The sequence below is a fragment of the Aedes albopictus genome, chromosome 1 (assembly GCF_035046485.1).
Source record: "Aedes albopictus strain Foshan chromosome 1, AalbF5, whole genome shotgun sequence".
NCBI classification, from domain to species: domain Eukaryota; kingdom Metazoa; phylum Arthropoda; class Insecta; order Diptera; family Culicidae; genus Aedes; species Aedes albopictus.
The window spans coordinates 223,063,833-223,086,213 of NC_085136.1; the positions used below are offsets into that span (position 1 = coordinate 223,063,833).

At 40.4% G+C, this 22,381-nt stretch overlaps 1 protein-coding gene across 1 annotated transcript; it reads right to left on the bottom strand.

The window, feature by feature from the left end:
* Window positions 1-9,266: 9,266 nt before the first annotated feature.
* On the bottom strand, window positions 9,267-17,513 carry LOC115254801 (endoplasmin-like). Its single transcript, XM_062858562.1, is given in 3 exon segments — window positions 9,267-9,949; window positions 9,951-10,610; window positions 17,506-17,513. Coding segments are annotated over 3 exon segments (1,257 nt in total). The 3' UTR covers window positions 9,267-9,360.
* Window positions 17,514-22,381: the final 4,868 nt, after the last annotated feature.

Sequence of the window (22,381 nt, forward strand, 5' to 3'; positions counted from 1 at the left end):
ATGAAATTGTTTGAGAATTGCCTGGAGGAATCCATGGAAAAATCCTTAAAGAAACTTCTGGAGGAACACCTGGAAGAATTCCGTGAGAAATTCCTTTAGTATGTTATGGAGGAATCCGTGGAGGAAATATTGGGGGAATTCTGAGAGACAGACATTCAGGATTTTTCCTAGAAAAATGTCAGGAGGGATCTCTGGAGGAATTTTAGGAGTATTTACTGGAGGAATTCCTGGAGGATTTATTTGAGGAATTTCTGGAGAAATATATGAGGCTTCCTGGAGAAATGTCTGAAAGAACTCCTCGAGGAATTTCTGAAGAAATTCAGTAATGAATCCCTGGAGAAATTCCTTGAGAAATTTCTGGAAAAAATCCTAAAGAAATTCCTGGAGGATTGCCTGGAGGTATTCCTGGAAGAGTTTTGGAAGAAATTCCTTTAGGATTTTCTGCAGGAATCCGTGGAGGGATTCCTGAAAGAAATCACTGGTTGCATATTGGAGGAATTTCTAAAGAAATGTCTGAGGGAACCCCTCGAGGAATTCATAAAGGAATATCTGGAGGAATTTCTGAAGAAATTCATTATTGAATCCCTGAAGGAATTCCTGAAAAAAATCCTGGAAAAAATTCTGAAGAAATTACTAGAGGGATCTGTGGATGATTTCCTGTAGAGGTTTCTGGCGAAATTTTTGGAAGAGTTCCGGGAGACATTCTTTTAGGATTCTCTGGAGAAATTCTGGCAGAAATTTCTAGAGGATTTTCTGGAAAAATCCCAGAGGAATTCCATGAGGAATTCTTGGAGGATTTTTTTTTGATGAATTCATGTAGGAATTTCTAGCGTTATTTTTCGTGAAATTTCTGAAGGAATTTCTGGAGGAATTTGTTGAGGAATTTAAGGATTTTTTTTAAATCATTCATGGATGAATCCCTGAAGGAATTTCTGAAGAAATTCGTTGAGCATTTCCTGGATAATTTTCTAAAGGAACTCCTGGAGGAATTTCTCGAGAAATTCCAGGAAGATATTCTTTAGAAATTCCTTTAGGATTTCCTGGGGGATTCCGTGGAGCAACTCTGGCAGACATTTCTAGAGGATTTTTCCTAGAAGAAATTTCAGGAAGAATTCCTGAAGGGAATTTTGGAAGAATTCCTGGAGTATTTGCTGGAGGAATTCCTGGAAGAATTATTTGAGGAATTTCTGGGGAAATATATGAGACTTCCTGGAGGAATTTCTGAAGGAATTATTGGAAGATTTTTGGGGGAATTCTTGGAGGAACTCATGCACGAATCTTTGGAGAAATCCTGGAGGAATCTCTGTAGATTGCAACAAGGATTCGATCAAAATGTTCTATCTAGGAGTTCTGATATTCTCTAATTCTAGCATCACTAATTGTCTAGGATCAAAATTCTTTCACAACGACAATTTTTTTTTTCTATAATTGATAATTTTCTAGATATTCTCCATTGTATTTGATACGTTTATAAAATTTTATAAGAGTCGAGATAATGACTTCATATTAAAGTTTCGTATTGCCTTGAAATCATCACCATCCAAAGCCTTCTCCAGAATCCCAATATGAAGTACTTGGCGATGTTAGCACCACAACATGTTGAAACCCCTACTTGGGAATTCATATTGCGTGTAACACCATCGTTCTATTTTGCACCATGATCATGCATATATTGCACCATTATTATAGTGCCCCCCCTAAGCAAGAATCCTGCGCACGCTAGTGAGGAGGAGTCCAGCATAGCATTACGACCCACACAAACAATTTTAGGCTTTTAAACATAAAGTGTTACATATAGGGGGGATAGGTTTTGAAATTACCGATTTTAGCGTTACGTAATTTGTGAACCATTCCATACTATATAATCTCCAGACAGCGTTTTCGAATGAGCGCGAGTTCCATGAGGCCCCTCTAGAGGGCTGCTGGAGTGCAGTTAAAGAAGCCATCAACGACGCATCCGAGAGCAGCATCGGGTAGGTACATGGAACGGAGTCAAAATGTGCACATTAAGGTGTCCCAAAAGAAAAAAAAAGTCAAAAGTTAACTTGCTCACCCCTAAAATGATAGATTATGGTCTAAGAAACAATAGCTACATCCACAAAAACTCAATAGTTATTTATGTAATACAGCGTAACAAAAATTAACTTTTGGTCTGTCTCAAGAGCAAACTTATGTGTCTCCAAAGGATTTTGGGCCGCTGAATCCGAATCCGGGCTCAGATATGCTCCAACACGTCATAATTTTGAGCTATACCTCAATTTATAGGGCAAAATATGCTATTTCGGGCTTTTTTGACTGCAAGCCATTTAGCATGCAAATACTTATTTTAAGCAATCAAAAGGTTATTTGGTCAACTGACATATGAATTAACGACTGATGCAAAATGTTTCGTTTTACCAAATCGAATTTGATATTTTTAAGCGATTTATGTTAGGTACGATATTTCCCATACAAGTCATCTTCCAAAAGTTGCATGCAAGTTTTCATACTAACATAAAATGCTTAAATCTATCAAATTTGATTAGGTAAAACGAAATATTTTGCATCAGTCGTTTAGATGTTAATTGACCAATTAACCTTTTGATTGCTTGAAAAAAATATTTCCATGCTTAATGGCTAGCAGTCAAAAAAGCCCAAAATCGCATATTTTGCCCTATAAATTGAGGTATGACACAAAATTGTGACGTGTTGGAGCAAATCTGAGCCCGGATTCGGATTCAGCGGCCCAAAATCCTTCGGAGACACATAAGTTTGCTCTTGAGACAAAAAAAAATGTTGCACTGTGTAATGAGTTGCAAAAAGTAGATATTTTCAGCACGAGTCGTACAGGGGATACTCAAAATAACTGGGACAGGTAAAATTTTCATTTTTCAAGAGATGTTCAAATCGCTGTAACTTTTCGAAAAGGGCATCAAATATTCTCAAATTTTTACTGTAAGTTCATCAACTAGTTGTGTATCAGTGGTTAAAATTTGGGACGGATCGGGCCATTCTACACAAAGTCATAAAGATTCTAGAAAAAGGTATAATTTTCCGATAGCCAATTTTGAGCTGTTATATCTCCGGATTCAATAAACCGAATGCAATGAAATTTTGATCATTTATGACTCATATAATGAGCTATTAAAAACATTTGACTAAACTTAAATTCTTCACATGAAAGAAAATTATTTCGATTAGATTATTTTTCTAATATAACACAATTTTTTCCAAAACTTCATCATTGTTTCAAAATTCGAGATAGTAATTATAGTTCATTTAAATTCCCTCTAATTGAATTGAATATATTTATGTTTCAAAGAAAAGCAACCAAATAGCATTCATTAAATTGGAAAAGTAATGGGATGCATATGAAAAATAGATGAATTTACTGAAAAACCATGGAATAAACGAAATCGCCATAACTTTTTTTCTTATTAATAATTTCAAATTAAGTCAACTGTTTTTCAAAGTTCATTATTTAAGTCATAAATGATCAAAATTTCATTGCATTCAGTTCATTGAATCCGGAGATATAGCAGCTCAAAATTGGCTATCGGATAATTATACCTTTTTCTAGAACCTTTATAACTTCGTGTAGAATAGCCCGATCTTTTCAAAAATTGGGCCACTAATACACAACTAGTTGATGAGCTTACAGTAAAAATTTGAGAATATTTGATGCCCTTTTCGAAAAGTTACAGCGAGTTGAACATTTTTTGAAAAGTGAAAATTTTGCCTGTCCCAGTTATTTTGAGTATCCCCTGTACATTTATCCAACGAGGCTTGCCGAGTTCATTGGCTTACAAAAAAGCTTTTGACCGTCTCAATCATGAAAACATGTGGGAAGCTGCACAAGGGTGTCTTGTCCGATCCCATCCGGGACGTTGCTGGTGTGAGGCAAGGATGTATGCTATCACCGCTACTGTTCCTCATCGTAATCGACGAGATCTTGGTAAGGTGCGATTAATCGTGAACAAAATTGCTTTGGCAGCTCATTACCATGGAGCACCTAAATACTCTCCTAGCTCAACGGCGCTCTGATATGCAGAGCAAGCACGATGATCTTGCCGATCGCTCCTCAACGGTACTCAAGTAACCAAAAATTCCACTTTCCATGACAAAATACACTTTCAAGTTCCGCGAAGTTCAGATAAAGTTCCAAATGGAACTTTTGGGCTGCTTAAGAGGCTAACGATGAACCTTGCTGGAACTTCGATCACAAACTCCGGCAAGGCTCAATGTTAGCCTCTTAAGTAGCCAGAAAGTTCCATGCGGAACTTTATCTGAACTTCGCCGAACTTTAAAGCTGCTTAAGATGCTACTGGCTACTCGGAACTTTCAAGTTCATAGAAGTTTGTAACGAACTTTCAGTTCGTTGCATTTTTGTAAATATTTAAATATAAATTTAGCTTAAGTAAAATGAATTCTTTAAAAATAATTAGAAATATCCTAAAGTTCCACCATCACTTGTACCGCGAATTCAAGCTTTTTCGCTCTGCGCTCAAGCACTCAAGCACATGGATGTCTCACATGGATTAGATGAGTGCTAAAGAAAGTTGTAACATGTGACCGCAAATGCAAGCGCATGTGATCACATCACAGCGTTGGTTGGTGGCCATCGACCTGTGGGAAACCTTTTCAGGATTTGTTGACCCCGGGAATTCGTTAATGAGAATTCTCTCCGATATTCTGATGCGCTCGGCTGGTGAAATCGTTGCAATACGAAGTATCTAATTTCTCTTGGACACAATAGACTGTTAGACTGAGTAAAGGGAATTTAGAGACTTCGTCAAGTCAAATCCGGTAGCGAAGATCGTGGAAAATATTTGCGCTTTATCTGAGGGTTTCTGGCTGTGACTCGTTCACTTCGATCTGCATTGTGGAAGAGGCAGGACTAGTTTAGCTTGTGTTTCGCGTCGTGAGGTGTTAGTCCAGGTGAATTATAGTGACATGAAGCCTTTTTGAAATTACTAATTTTAGTTCAAATCTCTCTTAGATTGCCAAAGATCAAACCATTGAGGCTAGTAAATCGTGTTAAGCTATTGCAAGAAAACCGTGCTAGTGCTAGGAAGTGTGCGAGTGTGGAAAACCAACCAGGTAAATCATGTGCTCAAGTTGTGCGAATATGCTAAGTGGTAATGGATTGTGCGTGGGTGGTTTCTTTAACAGATTTGTGGCAAGCGTGCCAAGCCCGCCACCTCACCATTTCCGTTGAGACTATTCCTGACCCCACTCTGCAGCTTCGAAGATCCCGGCCAGTGCAACACGTGGCCGAAGGGGGCCGCGCCCGTCAATTCCGCGCCCCAGACAGGGCAAAAGGCAGCAGCGAACAGCAACAGTTTTTCCTGCTTACGGTGACGACCGCGAGTGAAAGTAGAAGCCCACAAAATCGTTTGTGAGGCGCCGACGGCGCCTGAAAGTAGCGTGAAGCGTAGACGTCCGTTGTCCGACAGGAAAGCGCGCACGCGTGCCAGAAATGTGCTGCAGGTAAGCGACGACCGAATCAACCCGCCAGTGTCGTAAGTCAGCAGCGTCCCCCGACGCGCCGCACCTCAGCACCGTAGAACCCACCCACCGTTTCGCAGCGTCGGCCCAAACCACCGAAAAGCCGCAGCGTCCCTCGACGCGCGCCCCGACAACAGCGTCCACAGCGTCGGTGAGCCGAGCAGAGTCATCGTCTGACGATCATCCGTCCCCGTCGTGCTGATATGGTACCGTGAGTAAATGCATGCAAATCAGTGAAAGTCCCATGCGCATGGTGTAGTTTTTTTGCCCGCTCCCGATTGTTAGTTCGAGACGCGTGGCGGCGGCTATTTTTGGCTTGACCATAGTCGGAGTTAAAGTAAATGCCCACACCGCACAAGAGCACGTGTTAGGAGAGAAATAGGAAGATAGAATAACAAATTGGAGAGTATGTACATATAGAGTAAGAGAAGGAGAGAGAAAGTTTAATGTCGGTAAAGTAGGCCTACGAATTAAATATAGGAATGAATTTGCATAAGTGGAGATGAGTGTCTTTTGAATAAAACAGCAGGGGTACCACAGACAAACCGACCTGTGTTTGAGTTTTTTGAGCGAGAAGAGGTAATGTAGGGGAGGTATTCATGTTACTCGGTGTCGTTTTGTAGTTTGTTCCTTTAATTTATTTTACTGGGGAGGTTGGCTCCGAATCCAACCAAGGACTTCTCCCTAATCTTCCCGAAATCAGTGAGGGGTTTACGTGTACAGCCAGCCAGTGATGAGAACAGGCGTAAAGGTGGTCTAGACTATCGGCTAGGTTGTCTTTATTTAGTTTAACAGTCTGGAGTAAAATCCAAGGGAGGGTCTTGGTGTTGCAACGACGTAGCCAGACGTGATTCGTGCTTTCTGTCCAGTAATTGGACCCAAAAATCCTTTCCCTCGAGAGGTCTCAGGCCGGGCAACCCTGAAAACAGGTAGATGGTTACCGGAACGTTACCGGAAAGCACGTTCGAACGAACGGTTACAAGTTCATAACTTGATGATTTTTGTGGCTATATCGGTCTCTTTCTACTCATAGTAGAATACGGTCGATAAATCAGCATATGGTTACAAGTTCAGTTCAGTAGCATTGTGTTTCAATGAAGATTAAATTATTTCTTTTACAGAAAACAACTGTTTGAGCAAAAGCCGATAGCTACAGAAATTCTGGAGCGAAGGTGCAGGTGGGTCGGCCACATTCTACGCAGGGGCGGGAATGAAATCTTCAAACAAGCGTTAGATTGGAACCCAGCAGGACATCGCAGCAGGGGCAGACCCAAAGGCTCATGGCGGCGCAGCCTTAACCCTCGAGCGATCGCGCTGTTGTATTTTGTACAACACGTTGAAAAAATCACGCTTTTTGTACTCAGCACCAGTGTGGTGCTGACCCAGGTAGTCAACCGCGCGAGTTACGGAAGGTTAACAAGAAAATAATAGAAGTCGACAGAAATTTGACCTGGCCACAGGTCAAGGCGATGGCTGGCAACCGCCCAGGATGGAGATTCTTCAATTCGTCCCATTGCACCACCATGGGTGCTCAGGACTGAAAGTAATTAAGTCGTTCGTTCTTTGGAGGGTCCCCTCATTTTGCACACAATTCAGGTGCTCATCGAAGTGCTGTTTCTACCTTTCGATCACCTCACCACCGTCCGATCCGTTAAAAAGCACTTGTCCTTATCTCTGCATATTCCGCTTCCTCCAGGTTGCGTTTTTCTCCCGTCTGTCGTTTTTGCTTCTGTTTTTATCTTTCCACGATCAGTCAAATTCATTGCTGCAGCGTTACGTTCTTCTCCTCCAAAATCGGTCTGCACTCCTAGTTGAACCATTCCTTCCGTTGACTCCTTTCCGCGTACCCGGCCGCGTCGTTGATGACTGCTTTAACCGTTGTCCAGCAGACCACTAGAGGGGCCACATCTAGCTCGCCCTCGTCTAGTAACGCTGCTTCGAGGGCGCAGTTTTACCAATACCAGATACATCACCAGATACACCAGATACATCAGAACGTGGTCGATTTGCGATTCCGTGTGATGGGGTGATCTTCAGGTGTAGCGATAAGGGAAGTTGAAGAATCGGTCCTTGATCTTCAACCTGCACATTCTTTCGTCAATCGGCTCACCAACCGATCACGCGCCTCTGTACATCGCACATCACGATGAAAGCTGTTCTAGTAGATGGTATGATAACCTCTTTACGTTCGCGACATGGATCCTGTCAAATACACCGAATGTGCGATCCTTCAGTACAATGGCGAGTATGCGGGGGCTCCCAATGAAATTGGGAGATCGGTAATTCCACGTATCGGGTTTCCATTCGCAAGACTCTTTGTTCTATGAGGTTATCTCAAGCAAAACAAATGTCAACTTTTATTACGGCAGCCCATGTGTTGGTTGTTACTGTGACGTCACTTTGCTATGGTGTGTCGGTAACAGGGAATAACGTGAACAGTTCAATCTACAAAATTCATTTCAGGTTATAATACAGAGTCGACAATGATTAGAAATTCCATACAAAACGTACCTTGGCAGACTGGAATTTTCACTTATTGTGCAGTCAGCCCCGCAAGAACTACCGGATGGCTCAGCGCCATCAACCGTTCTGCGATTAAGCCGGGTGCATTTAAAACTGTAAAACGCGGAATCGACGTCACGGTACTCCCGTTTGCGTTACCCAATTTGCTAGCAGCGGCATCATAATATACAATAGTATATAAGACACGGGCGACACCTCCTCCGGATGGAGAAGCGCTAACTTTCTAACTATTGAGTTTCACAAAACACAAAATAGTTTTACACACGCGGAAGAACTTTCAGGATGGCGTAGCACCGGTCAAATCATCAGTGGAATTGCGAAAAAAAAGTTAGCGAACACGAAAGAAGTGTGACAAGCAGTTCAAAACACGTCTGATCGCCGCAACGCCTACTGCACTATTCCAATCCTGCACTTCTCAGTTACAGCAAACAGCAATAAGCTTTTTTGAAGTATTTACCTACAAATGACGTAAATGTTGTGCTAATTTTTGTTTACCTGGTGCAGCTTTTTATTTCTTTCTAGGCAGCACCCCATGCAACGCAGTTCTTCAAAACCTCCCCGAGTCCTTGTCAAGCGAATAATTGTTGATCTCCATTTGAGCAATCAGAATGCAGCCCTACACTTTAGTTCCAGGGCTTTCTCGCTGAGATTATGTTATCCGTTAAGGTGAAGATATGACGAAGCCACAGCTCAAATTTTCAAGAGCACAAATCTGAAGAACCGAATGTCGTATTGCGCTGAAAAGTTGATCGATTGGTCACCACCAGCGGGTAACCAATCGATCAACTTTTCAGCGCAATCCGACGTTTGGTTCTTCAGATTTGTGCTTTTGAAAATTTGAGCTGTGGCTTCGTCATATCTTCACCTTAAACCATTATACATTTGATAAGTCATTTATTTTTGCATCATTGGCTCACATGTTTATGCTGCTTTCAATTAGAATAGAACCTGGAGATGTAGTCTACATCACGTAGATACATACGGTTGGATCATCGCTTTACGATAACCAAACGAAAAAGTATCTGTTCTGTGATGATCTTTGCTTTGTACACAGCTCAATAAATATTCAAACATTCTTATTTGACACATAATGAACGAAAAAAAAAAAATAAATAAAAAACACTGTCCTACGGCTATTACGAAATGCTAATTATTGACTAATCCCTAGAACGTTCGGACACGACGCCTTAACTTAGGGGCCAGCTGGAGCAACAAAAATATGCTCCTTCGCCCTCGAATAACTTGGAATTGACACCTATCTCTCGGGCTAAAATCAGTCCTTTCTCCCTACATTCTCGCGCATTCATCAATCCACTAGCACACTCACGTCTCTAAATGCTGTGGTACGTTTTACAGTTCGTCATGCTCGGCATCTTCGTCGGCGTTAACTTCTTCTTGCTCATCCTTGGAGTCCGCGCCGGTGTCCTCCTCGACGAACTCCTTCGGTTCCGGTTGTTCGTCCTGCGAGACGACCAAGGTCTGGCGCATCATCCGCTCGATGCTGTCGGCAAAGTTGGCCGTTTCTGGCAGCTGGAATCCGGACCGCAGGGTGGCGGTGTTCAACATCAGGACGGCCATATCCTTGGCCACAACGTCATCGGAATCGGCTTCTACTCGACAGAGCAGCTCGCGCATCAGCGGATGCCGGGGGTTGATTTCGAGGGTCTTGCGCTGGTTCAGGTAGTACTGCCGTTGTGGGTCATCAGTCTTCTGGTGGCCATTGGCCAGAGCCAGACGTTCCATGTTGCCGGTCCAGCCAAACATGGAAGCAACCAGGGCACAAGGCGAGTTGGATAGACGTTCCGAGACCAGGGCCTTGGCTATCTTGTCCTTGAGGGCGACATCGTTCCAACACTTCAGCAGCGGTTCGAATTCGGTCTTCAGTTCGTCAAAGTTGGCCTTGGCTTCCTCGGACTCGTTCAGGATGAAGCCTTCCTTGGAACTTCTTGCCGTCGAACTCGGGCAGAGCGGAAATGGAGTACTCGTCAACGGCTTCAACCAGGCACAGGGCTTCGTAGCCACGTGAGAGCAGGCGTTCGGCGAAGCGAGTCTTCTCGACTTCGGCACAGCAAGATCCGGCAATGAAGTAGATGTGTTCCTGCTTGGGCTTCATCCGAGAGACGTAATCGGCCAGAATGGTGTACTCCTTGGAGCTCTTGCTGTTGGACTACTGGAACCGGAGCAGCTTGGCCAGACGGGACCGATTGCTGGGGTCTTCCATGATTCCCAGCTTGGCGTTGGTGGAGAATTCCTTCCAGAGCTTGTCGTACGTTTCCTTCTCCAGCTTCTTGATTATGTCGAGCGCCTTGCGGACGAGCTTCTTCTTGATGACCTTGATCAGCTTGTGCTGCTGGAGGGTTTCACGGGAAACGTTCAGCGGCAGATCGTCCGAGTCGACGACACCCCGGAAGAAGTTCAGATAGTTGGGCATCATGTCGTTGAACTCATCGGTGATGAACACCCGGCGGACAAACAGCTTGATGTTGTCCGACTTGGTACCGTACTTGTTGAAACTCTCCGATGGCTGAACCTTCGGGATGAACAGCAGCGACTTTAAGGTCACTTCACCTTCAGCGACGAAGTCAGTGTTGCCGGTAACACTATAAATACTTCAAATTTACTTTTGTACAACTAAAACTTCTATTGCTATTCTCAATTAAGCCATAATGAATGTACATAGAGTGGAAGTACACAAGTTAATTTAGAATACTAAATTCAAAAAGGCTGGTTCCAGAAAGAACGTAGAGATAGAAAGAGGAAGAAAGAAGACACACTATCACAACAACGGTGCATTTTTACCGTCATCCCCTTCTGATCGTTCCATCGCTAACCACTCGGCACGAACAATCTCATTTTTCCATTCTAGGAAGGAATGTGTTCTGATAAGTACAAGCACAATCCCTGCTCCCTGTCATTTCTGTGCCACAACACGCGCACAGATGGAATGCAAACACAGTGCAGTGTGACCTGATGATACGACAAAGCTCTATACCAACGACGATGACGACGAAGTCCCTGGCTGGTTGACAACCGCCTTCACATTGCGCCACAAACGTCGTCGCACTATCCATCCCGTTCAACCAAACTCTGCACGTTTTAGATGGATCATGGATATCGCACCGCGTGCCAGTCCATGCCGCTGATCTCATTTACCACTTTGCTGATTTCGATCTGATTGCCGGCGAATGTTCACTCAATGTTGGTCGGGAAAACTGGTAAGTGCAATGCTTTTGGAAATGATTTGATCACGTTTGCGAATATGTAGATGTTTTGGGGACTTTTAGAGATGCTAGAAGTACCCTTTCAAATTCAAATACTCTTGGTGCAAAAAGTGTAAAGCTACCTTTCTTTTTAATAGTAATAAAATTGAATAGGGTATATGTGCCATCAGTAATCTCACGCTCCCAAATTCATCCTATTCAAAAACAAGCGATTACGAGACCGATTGATTCCGTTCTTTTTGTTTTCGTGGGTGCTCACTTCTAACAAAAAATACTAAAATAAGAAACAAAACAAACAGCGCTCCAATCCAATCCAATTTCGTAGAATGAAAATGGGAGCCACATGATTAATAAGGGAACCAATACCCTACAATAAGTTTCGGAGAATATGTAATTGTGCTGTATGTTAATAAATTATTGTATCATATAAATATGGATTATAGATTTAATCTGTACTTTACAAAATATCATCTAGTTTAAAAATCATAAATATAATATTTGATTAAAATACAAATAAAAAGTAAAATATGCCACTATTATCTATGTTACTTTTCTGTATTTGGAAGAACTAAGTGTTCACATTATTATAAATGCCAGTTTACGTTGAGTGCACACAATCTATCCCCATCCAAAACGGAGGTCAGGTATCAGAAGGCCGGCTCCAGAGGCACGTTATCCTCCATTTGGGACATTTGTGCCATCGCCATACATATAAGCCTATTTCATCATTTACCTGAGTGAGAATGGGACAAGGGATGGAATGGGATTAGGAAAGGGAATGGTGATGAAATAGGAAGGGGTACCCTAGAAGAGGGAATGAACGCATAAGCGCAATGAGAGCTCTTAGCCCATACCACAATGGGTTTATTCAGTGCCCTGAAAAGGACACTGTAAAACGCATAAGCGTAAAGAGAGCCTATAGCTCATTGGAGGTAGCTTGTGACGTCATGCGACTTTCAATATGAGATTGAAAGGCACGTCATCGAAAGCATCCTCAATATTCAAGAAATTACCGCAAAACCTACGATTGAGCGAGTACTTTCTTGAAAACATATACAACTTTGTGTAAAAGAGTCACTGTGGACATCCCAAATGGGGAGGCATGTGAGTTCACATGAGTACACAGTTCGAAAAAAACCTGTAAAATTATGACGGATCGAATGTAACAAAAGGACCCCGTCATATGTGATGGAAATTTTTGTGCGATCTTAAAATTACATTGCAGATATTTGTTAGAAAATATAAAGCAAAATTGAGCTCCGAGCGAGAATTGAACTCAGATCCTTGGGGTGTGAGTAGCACGCCCGAGCTCTCTCGGCTTTCTCAGATTGTTGAAGAGCAGACAGCCAAAGTTAAACTGTTTCTACCATAATGCACGCATTCCCGACATGCTCTGGCTGCTGCAGAGAGTGCTGAGAGAGACAACGGGGAAACCGCCACAGCTGCGAGCAGCCGTTCTTTAGCTGACGACGGAGAGTGGCTGGCATGGTTTATAGCAGATGCATGTAAATTTAAAGCGAATATGCTTTAAAATCTGTAAACAAGCCGTCTGGCCAGCAGCGGGCTACTCGGCTGACGTTAACTGTTGGTGATTTACATTTTTCTACCGCAAATTTCAGTTGATCTTCAATTTACGTGCTGTTTAACTTTCATATTTTTTTGCTGTGTAGGCATGTCAGCCAGACGAACATCACTGATGTGATAATCGACAATGCGTTTCAAGCATTTCAGAAAGAACGAGGTAACCAGATAAATCTGAAACTCATTCCATCTTTATACAACGCACGCACCCTTTCGGGATATAACTACAGAGTAATTTCACGCCATGAAAAAACCCCATAGAAAACTACAAGAGTTCAAAACATGTTTGAAATACTCAAATCCCTCTGCAGAAAAATAGGACAAAACCCCATTTCCTCCTGAAGATTTGAATTAAGCAGAGCGTTTTAGGGCCCACTAAGTCGATTATATAGCTATAATTCTCAAGCGGAAGCTAGAGATTCGTAACTATACAAAAGAATGGTTTATCCGAAGATATTTTGAACTTGAACAGATCAGAGTTCCATTCAGGAATACCTCTTGCAGTCCGCACAGACTGCAGAGGGCAAGCTTCTTTCAAAGCAATAGTTATGGTATGCCACAATGGAGGGCGTTGTAGGTACAAAACCACAATGAAACTCTCTTGGAGTAGCAATGGAAGCGAGTTATCCACAAAATGTGGTCGCAACCAATTAGTACAGGTTTCCTAATTCGTTGAGCAGGGACGCCTGAATACGCTAATTTTGCGAAGGAACACTCAAAAGTGCAAAGAAGGTCAAATGGAGACTCGTCATCTGACACATGCCAATCAGTCAACTCATGACAAATTCTGCTCATGCAGAGATTGGTTAGGTGCAATTCTATGTTAAGTTATCCATGAACTGTACTACCTAAGTATTCCATCAAACTGAAGCATCTCAAATTAACGTTTGAGCTACTTCAGATGATGTAATCATCGTAGATTCGTAGCAATACTGCCAAATATCAACGAAAAATGCTGAATACAAGAGCTTGCTTGAAGGCATCCATAAGGAAAGGTTGAAACATACTGTTAACGTTATTTTAAGATATAGTATGCTCGAGGCACGACACTTCATTTATAATGAAAGAAGCAAAACTGGGTTCACAAGGTAACCTACACAGAAGTTACCCTATGAAAATGAACTTTTTGAAGTAGAGCCACTTGGGCCACGCACGCTTTTTACGCTGAAAATTGATCTGAGGTTTCCTAGCCGTAGCCACTACCCAAACTAGACAGGATTACACTCTTCACAATCACAGCACAAAAAGGAAACATCAACGACAAACCAAATCGGTGTCAATTGAAAAAAAAAAAAAAAAAAAAACGCCAATGGCGAAAACGCATTTAGCGAAACCGTATAGGTAGTAATGTAAGCTAATTTACAACATTTGAATAATCTCGCCCTTATTTAGCCTCAAATTTGAGACTTAAGAAGGGCAACTGATTATCTCGGAGAAACGCAAGGTCTACTGCACTATTGCTCCGGTTAGCGCAGTAAGGGCGTAATACTGTGGAGGACGCCCTAATTCTCCACAGGCTCCGTTTGTGGTTAGGTTTTTATTAGACCCCCCTAACCATTCATTCCTTGGCACGGTAAGCATAAAGCCGCATAACACCATGAATCCTAATTCACCTGTTTAGTGGACTCTTACCACTGGATCAGGCGGTCCGTAGTGTTATTCTTAGCCAATTAAGACAATCGCTACCGACACTACACAGCTATCTAGGCTGATCGGGAAAAGAAGTTAACATTGATGGCTAACTTCCGAACAAGCCCGAACAGCCGGAAAAAATTCATCCTATTCAAAAACAAGCGATTACGAGACCGATTGATTCCGTTCTTTTTGTTTTCGTGGGTGCTCACTTCTAACAAAAAATACTAAAATAAGAAACAAAACTAACAGCGCTCCAATCCAATCCAATTTCGTAGAATGAAAATGGGAGCCACATGATTAATAAGGGAACCAATACCCTACAATAAGTTTCGGAGAATATGTAATTGTGCTGTATGTTAATAAATTATTGTATCATATAAATATGGATTATAGATTTAATCTGTACTTTACAAAATATCATCTAGTTTAAAAATCATAAATATAATATTTGATTAAAATACAAATAAAAAGTAAAATATGCCACTATTATCCATGTTACTTTTCTGTATTTGGAAGAACTAAGTGTTCACATTATTATAAATGCCAGTTTACGTTGAGTGCACACAATCTATCCCCATCCAAAACGGAGACCCCAGGAGCAAGAAATGGCAAATGGAATTTGCAACTGCAGTGACAGCGAAAAGTTTGCTCGAGAATTCGGAGCTGATAAAAGCAAGCAAGCAAGCAAGCAAGCAAGCGTTCGTTCGGAAATTGCTGCTGGGATTGTTTTCCGCAGATTTGCAGCTCATGATTGCTGGATTTGTTTGAACCTTAGGTACATGGATGGACAATGCATGGCGGCAGGGCCGCTAGCAGAAGGGTCTTGTGGACGATAGGTATGGGATCAAAACTGTTGCAACCAACTCAATTAGCTCTTCTTGCACTTCCAAAAGTAGCAATTTCATCGGAAGTGGGCAGCTCGTCGTCACCATACGGCATGACAGTATCAGTAAAGCCCTTCGGCAACACAGCTAGTTCAATCATCCTTTCGAGCGACAGCTGGTTCGCGAAACTTTTATCAGGAATTTATATGAATTTTCGATGCGGTAGTGAGAATGTTTTCACTCATAGAAAAAGTAGGCCAACTTCGGTTATGTGGGAGGATACTTGGGAATGAAAATTTCATATTAATTCGTACTGTGCCTTAGGGAAGAGAAAATCAATTCGTGGCGTAACTGTTAATAATTGCAAATAGAAGATTAAAATGTGTTAAAGTTGACGAAGTCGTCATTGATCATTGATTATTATTGAACATTGAAAAATAGTTTTCTCATTCAGAACTAGAAAGTACCGTAAAACGGGGTAACTTTGATAGTTTTTCAGAAAATTTTCTCAATATTTTTCCATGAGACAGTATTTCTCTTAGTTTAATATTTTTAAAACAATTACTGGGGTATCAGTCATAGATTGCAATCAGAAGAATCGATAGTTTTAAATGTTTTTGGTGATTTTCAATTTTTCATATAAGCGAGAATCACATTTTTATTTTGGGGTTATTTTGATAGTGCCCTGAAAAACACGCCAAATCTTAAAAAATAATCACTGATTGAATTCTTCGGAGTATAAACATGATGAGAGAGGTCTTGTGGAATATATCAGATTGATTTTTTATACAAAACATTTTTTTTTACAAAATTCTACACATAAAAAGAGTTTGTGGAGTACTGAGTGATAAACACAGTGAGTTTAGCTCACTAAAATCATTATTTATGTGAAAATATACTTTTAACGATACTTCCACATATGATTACACGCTATTCTAGGAGTCTAGTACGAGCCACCTTTGAGTTCGGACGCGCTTTGTAGCGCTCAGCGTGTATTTTTACTTTTTAGCTTAAACATTTTTTTTTTTGCATACACGCTTTTTTTGACCCCGGGTCCGCGCGCGCGAACCTGTGTAAGTTTATTTTTTGTTTTTATCTTTCGTCGTCGTCGCGTAGTGTACTTTTTTTTTATCGTATTGACAAAGCCGCGCGTTTATAGTGAATCATGCGGTGCAGCGTAACATCGTGCAGCAACAAAGACGACCACTTCTTATGGAAGTGCGAATTTTGCGAAAAGCCCTACCATGCAGCTTGTATCGGAGTCCAGCGGAACCAAGAATACTTTATTAGAGCATTCATGGTACTACTATGTGACAACTGTCAAGAACATTTAAACGCTGGAATCGACATGCGGAAGCTGCTTTGCAAGCAGGAAAGTCTATTGGAATCAATCCAAAAACAAACGGATGCATACCATAGAATTGCTGACGGTCTAAAAAAGATGTCAATGGTAGGCGACATCGTTGATAATTTAGATCATCTTCTTGTCAAGACGGAGCAATCGTTAATTGCCAACTCCGCGAAAAATGGCAAACTTCAGAAAGATTTAGTCCAGCACATGCAATCATGCGAAAAAATCTTCAACCAAGCTGTAAAAGACGTTAACGATGCAAATACAACAAGTGCTGAATCACTAAACAAACAACTGTTGAGCCTGAAAAATGAGCTGTCTCAGTTGACTCCAATAACGGAACCAAACTCAGCTACCCCCAATACAAAAATGCTGGAGGAAATATTCGTAGAGATCAAATCGGTTGCAGATGCGGTCTCGAACATTAACAGCAAGACAAAAAATCACCCTCCAGGAAAGAACCTTACCTTAGCTGAAGAATTAGCTGAACAAGCAGAATCGACTGGCAAGCAACGCGAACAACTAAAACATGATCACTATTCTCCTGGTTGGCGATTTTTAGGCAATAAATGGCGTTGGCGTCAAAGTTGGTCGAAATATGATGCCACCCTCGGAAACACAACTAAGAAGGTGACACGAAATAAAAAGCATCGAAAGCAAAATGTACACCAAGACTACAATAACAATGCGACCAACAAACCTACAGATAAACAACTTTTGGTAATGGCAAAAAATCAATTCTCTGGCCCACCGGAATCTACTGAGCATCCAATTGCAGGACTTTCAACGACTGCTGCAAAATCAAGTTTCATCACTTTTAAAAAGGGTGAAACGATCAACCCTTATCGAATCCAACAAACACAACAACTGCAGCAAAACATACCAAATCATGCTCAACTTCAACCCCAAAACAACCAACAACAACAGAACCAAAAACAAGGAACCTTGCAAAAACAGCAGCATCAACAGCAACAACAACAACAGCAGCAGCAACAAGTTCAACAGCAACATGATAGTGAAATGCAGCTCGACCCAATGCGCCCACCCATCGTCCGCCTTACTGAACAATCTGCTGAGGGCGACGGTCGCTTCTTAAGGGCAAGGCTACGTGATCCTGGTATTATGAGGGTTGTTCGGTTGTTCCTTGCATATATGAAAGATCAGCCAGCAACTGTCTGTATTGATGGGATGACAACCACTAGTATTCGCATACTGCTAGCGTCTGAAGGTTTACCTACGGATCCTACGCACCTTCTACGTATCTTCAACGATGTTCATCAGGAGTACGGAGTTGGTCCAGCTGAAACCGCATCGGACTTATTGTCGTATCGACAATATCTCTCCAGCGAACGCACGCACCGATTGCAACAATTACGGGAGAGTGCTAACAAGTTCTATTCCCCCTCTACTGGACGAAATTTTCCGAAGTAAGGACGCCTTCTTCTTCGGAAGAAAATAGCTTTAATTCCCCAACCAACATTCTTCCGGAAATCTCTTCGCAGTTCAAACAGAATGCATTTGAAATTTTGGTGTACTGTCAAAATTTCAACCGCATGAAAAGCCCAGCAAAAATGAAGGAAATACATAAAAAAATTATTAGTTCATCCTTTTCGATACTTTTGGCAACTGAAACTAGCTGGGATGAAAGCGTGAGAAGCGAAGAAATTTTCGGAAATAGCTTTAATGTATACAGAGATGACCGAGACTTTCTCGAGTCTGGAAAAAAGTCTGGAGGTGGAGTTCTTGTTGCTATTTCGACAAAATTTAATTCTGAACTTCTACACTCTACAAAAAATAATGCATTTGAACATGTTTGGGTGAAAACATACATTGCAGGTGAAACTCATGTTTTTGCCTCTGTATATTTTCCCCCAGACCGCACTATCAAAAGCAGTTATGAAAATTTCTTTGAAATGGCTGGAAAAATATTATCAGAACTTCCACCGGAGGTTAAAGTTCACATTTATGGGGACTTTAACCAACGAAACGTCGATTTTATCCATGACTCAGAAAATGATCAAATTCTACTTCCAATCGTTGGTGAAAACGAAACATTGCAATTAATTTTTGACAGATCTGCTGGTTTATCTTTGAATCAAATTAATCATATAAAAAATGAACAAAATTGCTATCTTGATTTTCTTCTCACGAATATTCAGGAAGATTTCTGTGTTGCTGCTTCATTACAACCTCTATGGAAGAATGAAGCATTTCACACAGCAATCGAATACTCATTGTTTGTTCATGAAAATCATAGACCCAACGATTGTGAGTACGAGGAAGTCTTTGAATACCATAAAGCAAACTACGATAACATTAGACATAAACTTAATAGTATAAATTGGCAACTATTGTTAAAGAATGAAGGATGCGTCGATACTGCAGTTGAATTATTTTACAACATTATTTTTAGAATTATTCTTGAAGAGGTACCTGTCAAGAAAAAAAGACGGAACCGCAACTCAAAATTTCCAGCTTGGTACAATAGACAAATAAAAAATTTAAAAAACCGAAAACAGAAAGCACATAAGAATTACAAAAATAACCAAACTAACGAAAATTTGGAAAAATATCTAGACATCTGCGATCAACTCAACTTGGCCATCGACGTTGCATTTGAAGAGTACAACAAGAACACTGAAAAAGAGATAAAGTTGTGCCCGAAGAACTTCTTTAATTACGTACAGTCGAAACTTAAATCTAATAATTTTCCATCTTCAATGTATTTGGACCAATGCGTTGGCAATAACTCGGAAGATATTTGTAATCTTTTCGCATCATTTTTCCAGGACATATATGCTTCTTATTCCGAAGAGGATCGTGACCGTGATTTTTTCGAATACATACCTGAATACCCAGCGGATGTAGGTGTCAATCACGTCAAGGTACACGAAATACTACACGGCCTACAAAAATTAGATGCTTCTAAAGGTGCTTGACCTGACGGAATCCCGCCAATATTTATGAAAACTCTAGCGACTGAGCTTACTGCTCCATTATTCTGGCTCTTTGAAATATCTATTGAGTCCCGCACCTTTCCAAAAGCATGGAAGAATTCATATTTAGTGCCCATCTTTAAATCAGGAAAAAAAAATCAGACGTACGTAATTATCGTGGAATTGCCATTATTTCTTGCATTCCTAAGCTGTTTGAAGCAATAATAAACGAAAAAATATTTATTCAAATAAAACACAGAATTACAGATAAGCAGCATGGATTCTTTAAGGGACGTTCTACTGCTACAAACCTTATAGAATTTGTTGCGGGGGCAGAAGGGGAATTTACACCGGGTTTTTAGCAGCCTCAGATCAACGCGAATCGTGCGTTTGTGCAGCTTTAAACTGCAAATATAGTTTTTATTAGTTCAATAAAATAGGAATTTACACTGTAACTTTTCTTACACTTTCAGTGACGCCCTTTACAGACGTTCTGCCTTTAACACTGCAACAGAGTTCTTGATACTGTTGGTCCTAGCATAGCACATTTTGTCTAGCTATAAATAATTTATTTGAGTTAAATAATTCACATATAAAGAATTTCCTATCATTATCACTCACCCTTACATGAACTAGAATAGTAAATTCAATTTAGACTAAACAATGCAAGAAGTAATAGTATCTAATAAATTCGTGCAACTATCCTGACAATTTCGGCAGGGTTTTACGTCTCGCTCTCGTTATCTAACATTTTCTATTTGGGGCTTCTTCGTTACTCATTATTGCCTCTTTTGACACATCAAGAGGCAGTGTGGCCAGCGGCAACAGAATTCATTAACTACACGTTGAATGCCATGAATAATGGCAACCACGTAGAAGCTCTATACACCGACTTTAGTAAAGCTTTCGATAGGATTGATATTCCATTGTTACTCTTCAAATTGCAGAAAAATGGAATAGAACACGGGCTTCTAAAGTGGCTTGAGTCGTATCTCACGAACCGAGAACAAATAATAAAATTCAATGGAAAACAATCTAATCCAATTCAAGTCACATCTGGAGTTCCTCAAGGTTCCCATCTAAGTCCCCTTTTATTCATATTGTACGTAAATGACATTTCCTTCATTCTGGAAAAAGTCAAATTACTTATTTATGCTGATGACATGAAGCTCTTCTTGGAAGTCAGGAATAACCAAGATATAAGTATATTTCAGAAGGAAATTCATATTTTTTACAAATGGTGCTCTAAAAGCTTATTGCAGCTGAATGTTAAAAAGTGTAATTGAATAACTTTTAGCAGAAAACTAAGCACACCTACTAGCGCAATTACTCTAGGAAACCAAGAAGTAGAAACATGTGAAAGAGTTAGGGATCTAGGAGTTATTTTGGATTCTAAACTAACTTTCACAGACCATTACAATACGATTATCCATAGAGCAAATAATATGCTTGGGTTTATAAAACGCTTCAGCTACAATTTTGAAGACCCGTATACAATAAAAACTCTGTACATTTCTTATGTGAGGTCAATTCTGGAATATTGCAGCGTTGTCTGGTCCCCTTTCAGAATAACGCATATCGACAGGATAGAATCAGTACAAAAACAATTTCTATTATATGCTCTTCGGAAACTAGGTTGGACAGTATTTCCTCTTCCATCATATGAAGCACGCTGCATGCTTATAAACATTCTGACATTAAAAGAGCGTCGTGAGATCGCCATGATCTCATTTGTAAATGATATTATTTCGCAACGAATTTACTCATCTGAAATTTTATCTAAATTCAATTTCTATGCGCCTACACGGCGTCTTCGTAGTCGAACACCTTTTTAAACTTGTTATAATCGGACGGATTACGCTAAATTTGGACCAATTAATCAAATGATGTCAATCTATAATGAACATTGCGAAATGATTGACTTTACAATGTCTCAGCATAGTCTGAAACAATATTTCAATAACAACAGAAATAGACACGCATAGTTTGAACGAACTACTTTTTAGACCCCTATGAAAAAATAATAAAATGCATTAATTAGAAATAGAAAACAAAATTTATGTATATGTTTATGTCTATGTACTAGTCTACGTTGGATTGACGAAATAATATTCATGGTGAATTATCTTTTTGCCTTTCTCGTACACTAAGTGTACTGGAAAGGCTATATGTTCACTCCAAAAACGACTTTTTGATAGAAGGCCCGGAGGGTCAAGTCGCATATACCAATCAACTCAGTTCGACGAATTGAGGTGATGTCTGTGTGTGTATGTGTGTGTGTATGTGTGTATGTGTGTATTAGGTTGTCCCAAAATTGGACATGGTCAAAAAGCTTGGGGGCTCACCCTGCAAATGATAGCTAAGGGTGTTAGAAACAAACTTTTGTATGACGGCAACTTTCAGAAATGACGTTTAGAGGTCGCCCCGGCGAGATTTTAAAAAAATGGCCATTTTTCGTAATAAATTTCATACAAATATTTTTTACCGTATAAAAATTGGCAATACCCACTACTTTTATATTTTTTACAGCTTGATATGGATCCTAACTTCTTGGGAAAAATAATTAACGACATGTTTTGAAGGTAACTTTGTGATACTGAATTTTTGAATTTACTAAAATTTGTCATTTTTTGATATACTGTGCATTTAACCCATCATAAAAAGTATCTGAACCTAATGCAAATTTAAAACAATTTCCATAAAAATATAGGAAATTTTATGAGGAAAAACTTTGCCGAAGACAGCATTGCGTTTTTTCTATCCGTTTTAGAGTTTTTCACGATTTACTATTTGATGAAATTTGAATTTTTAGGTATTTTTCTA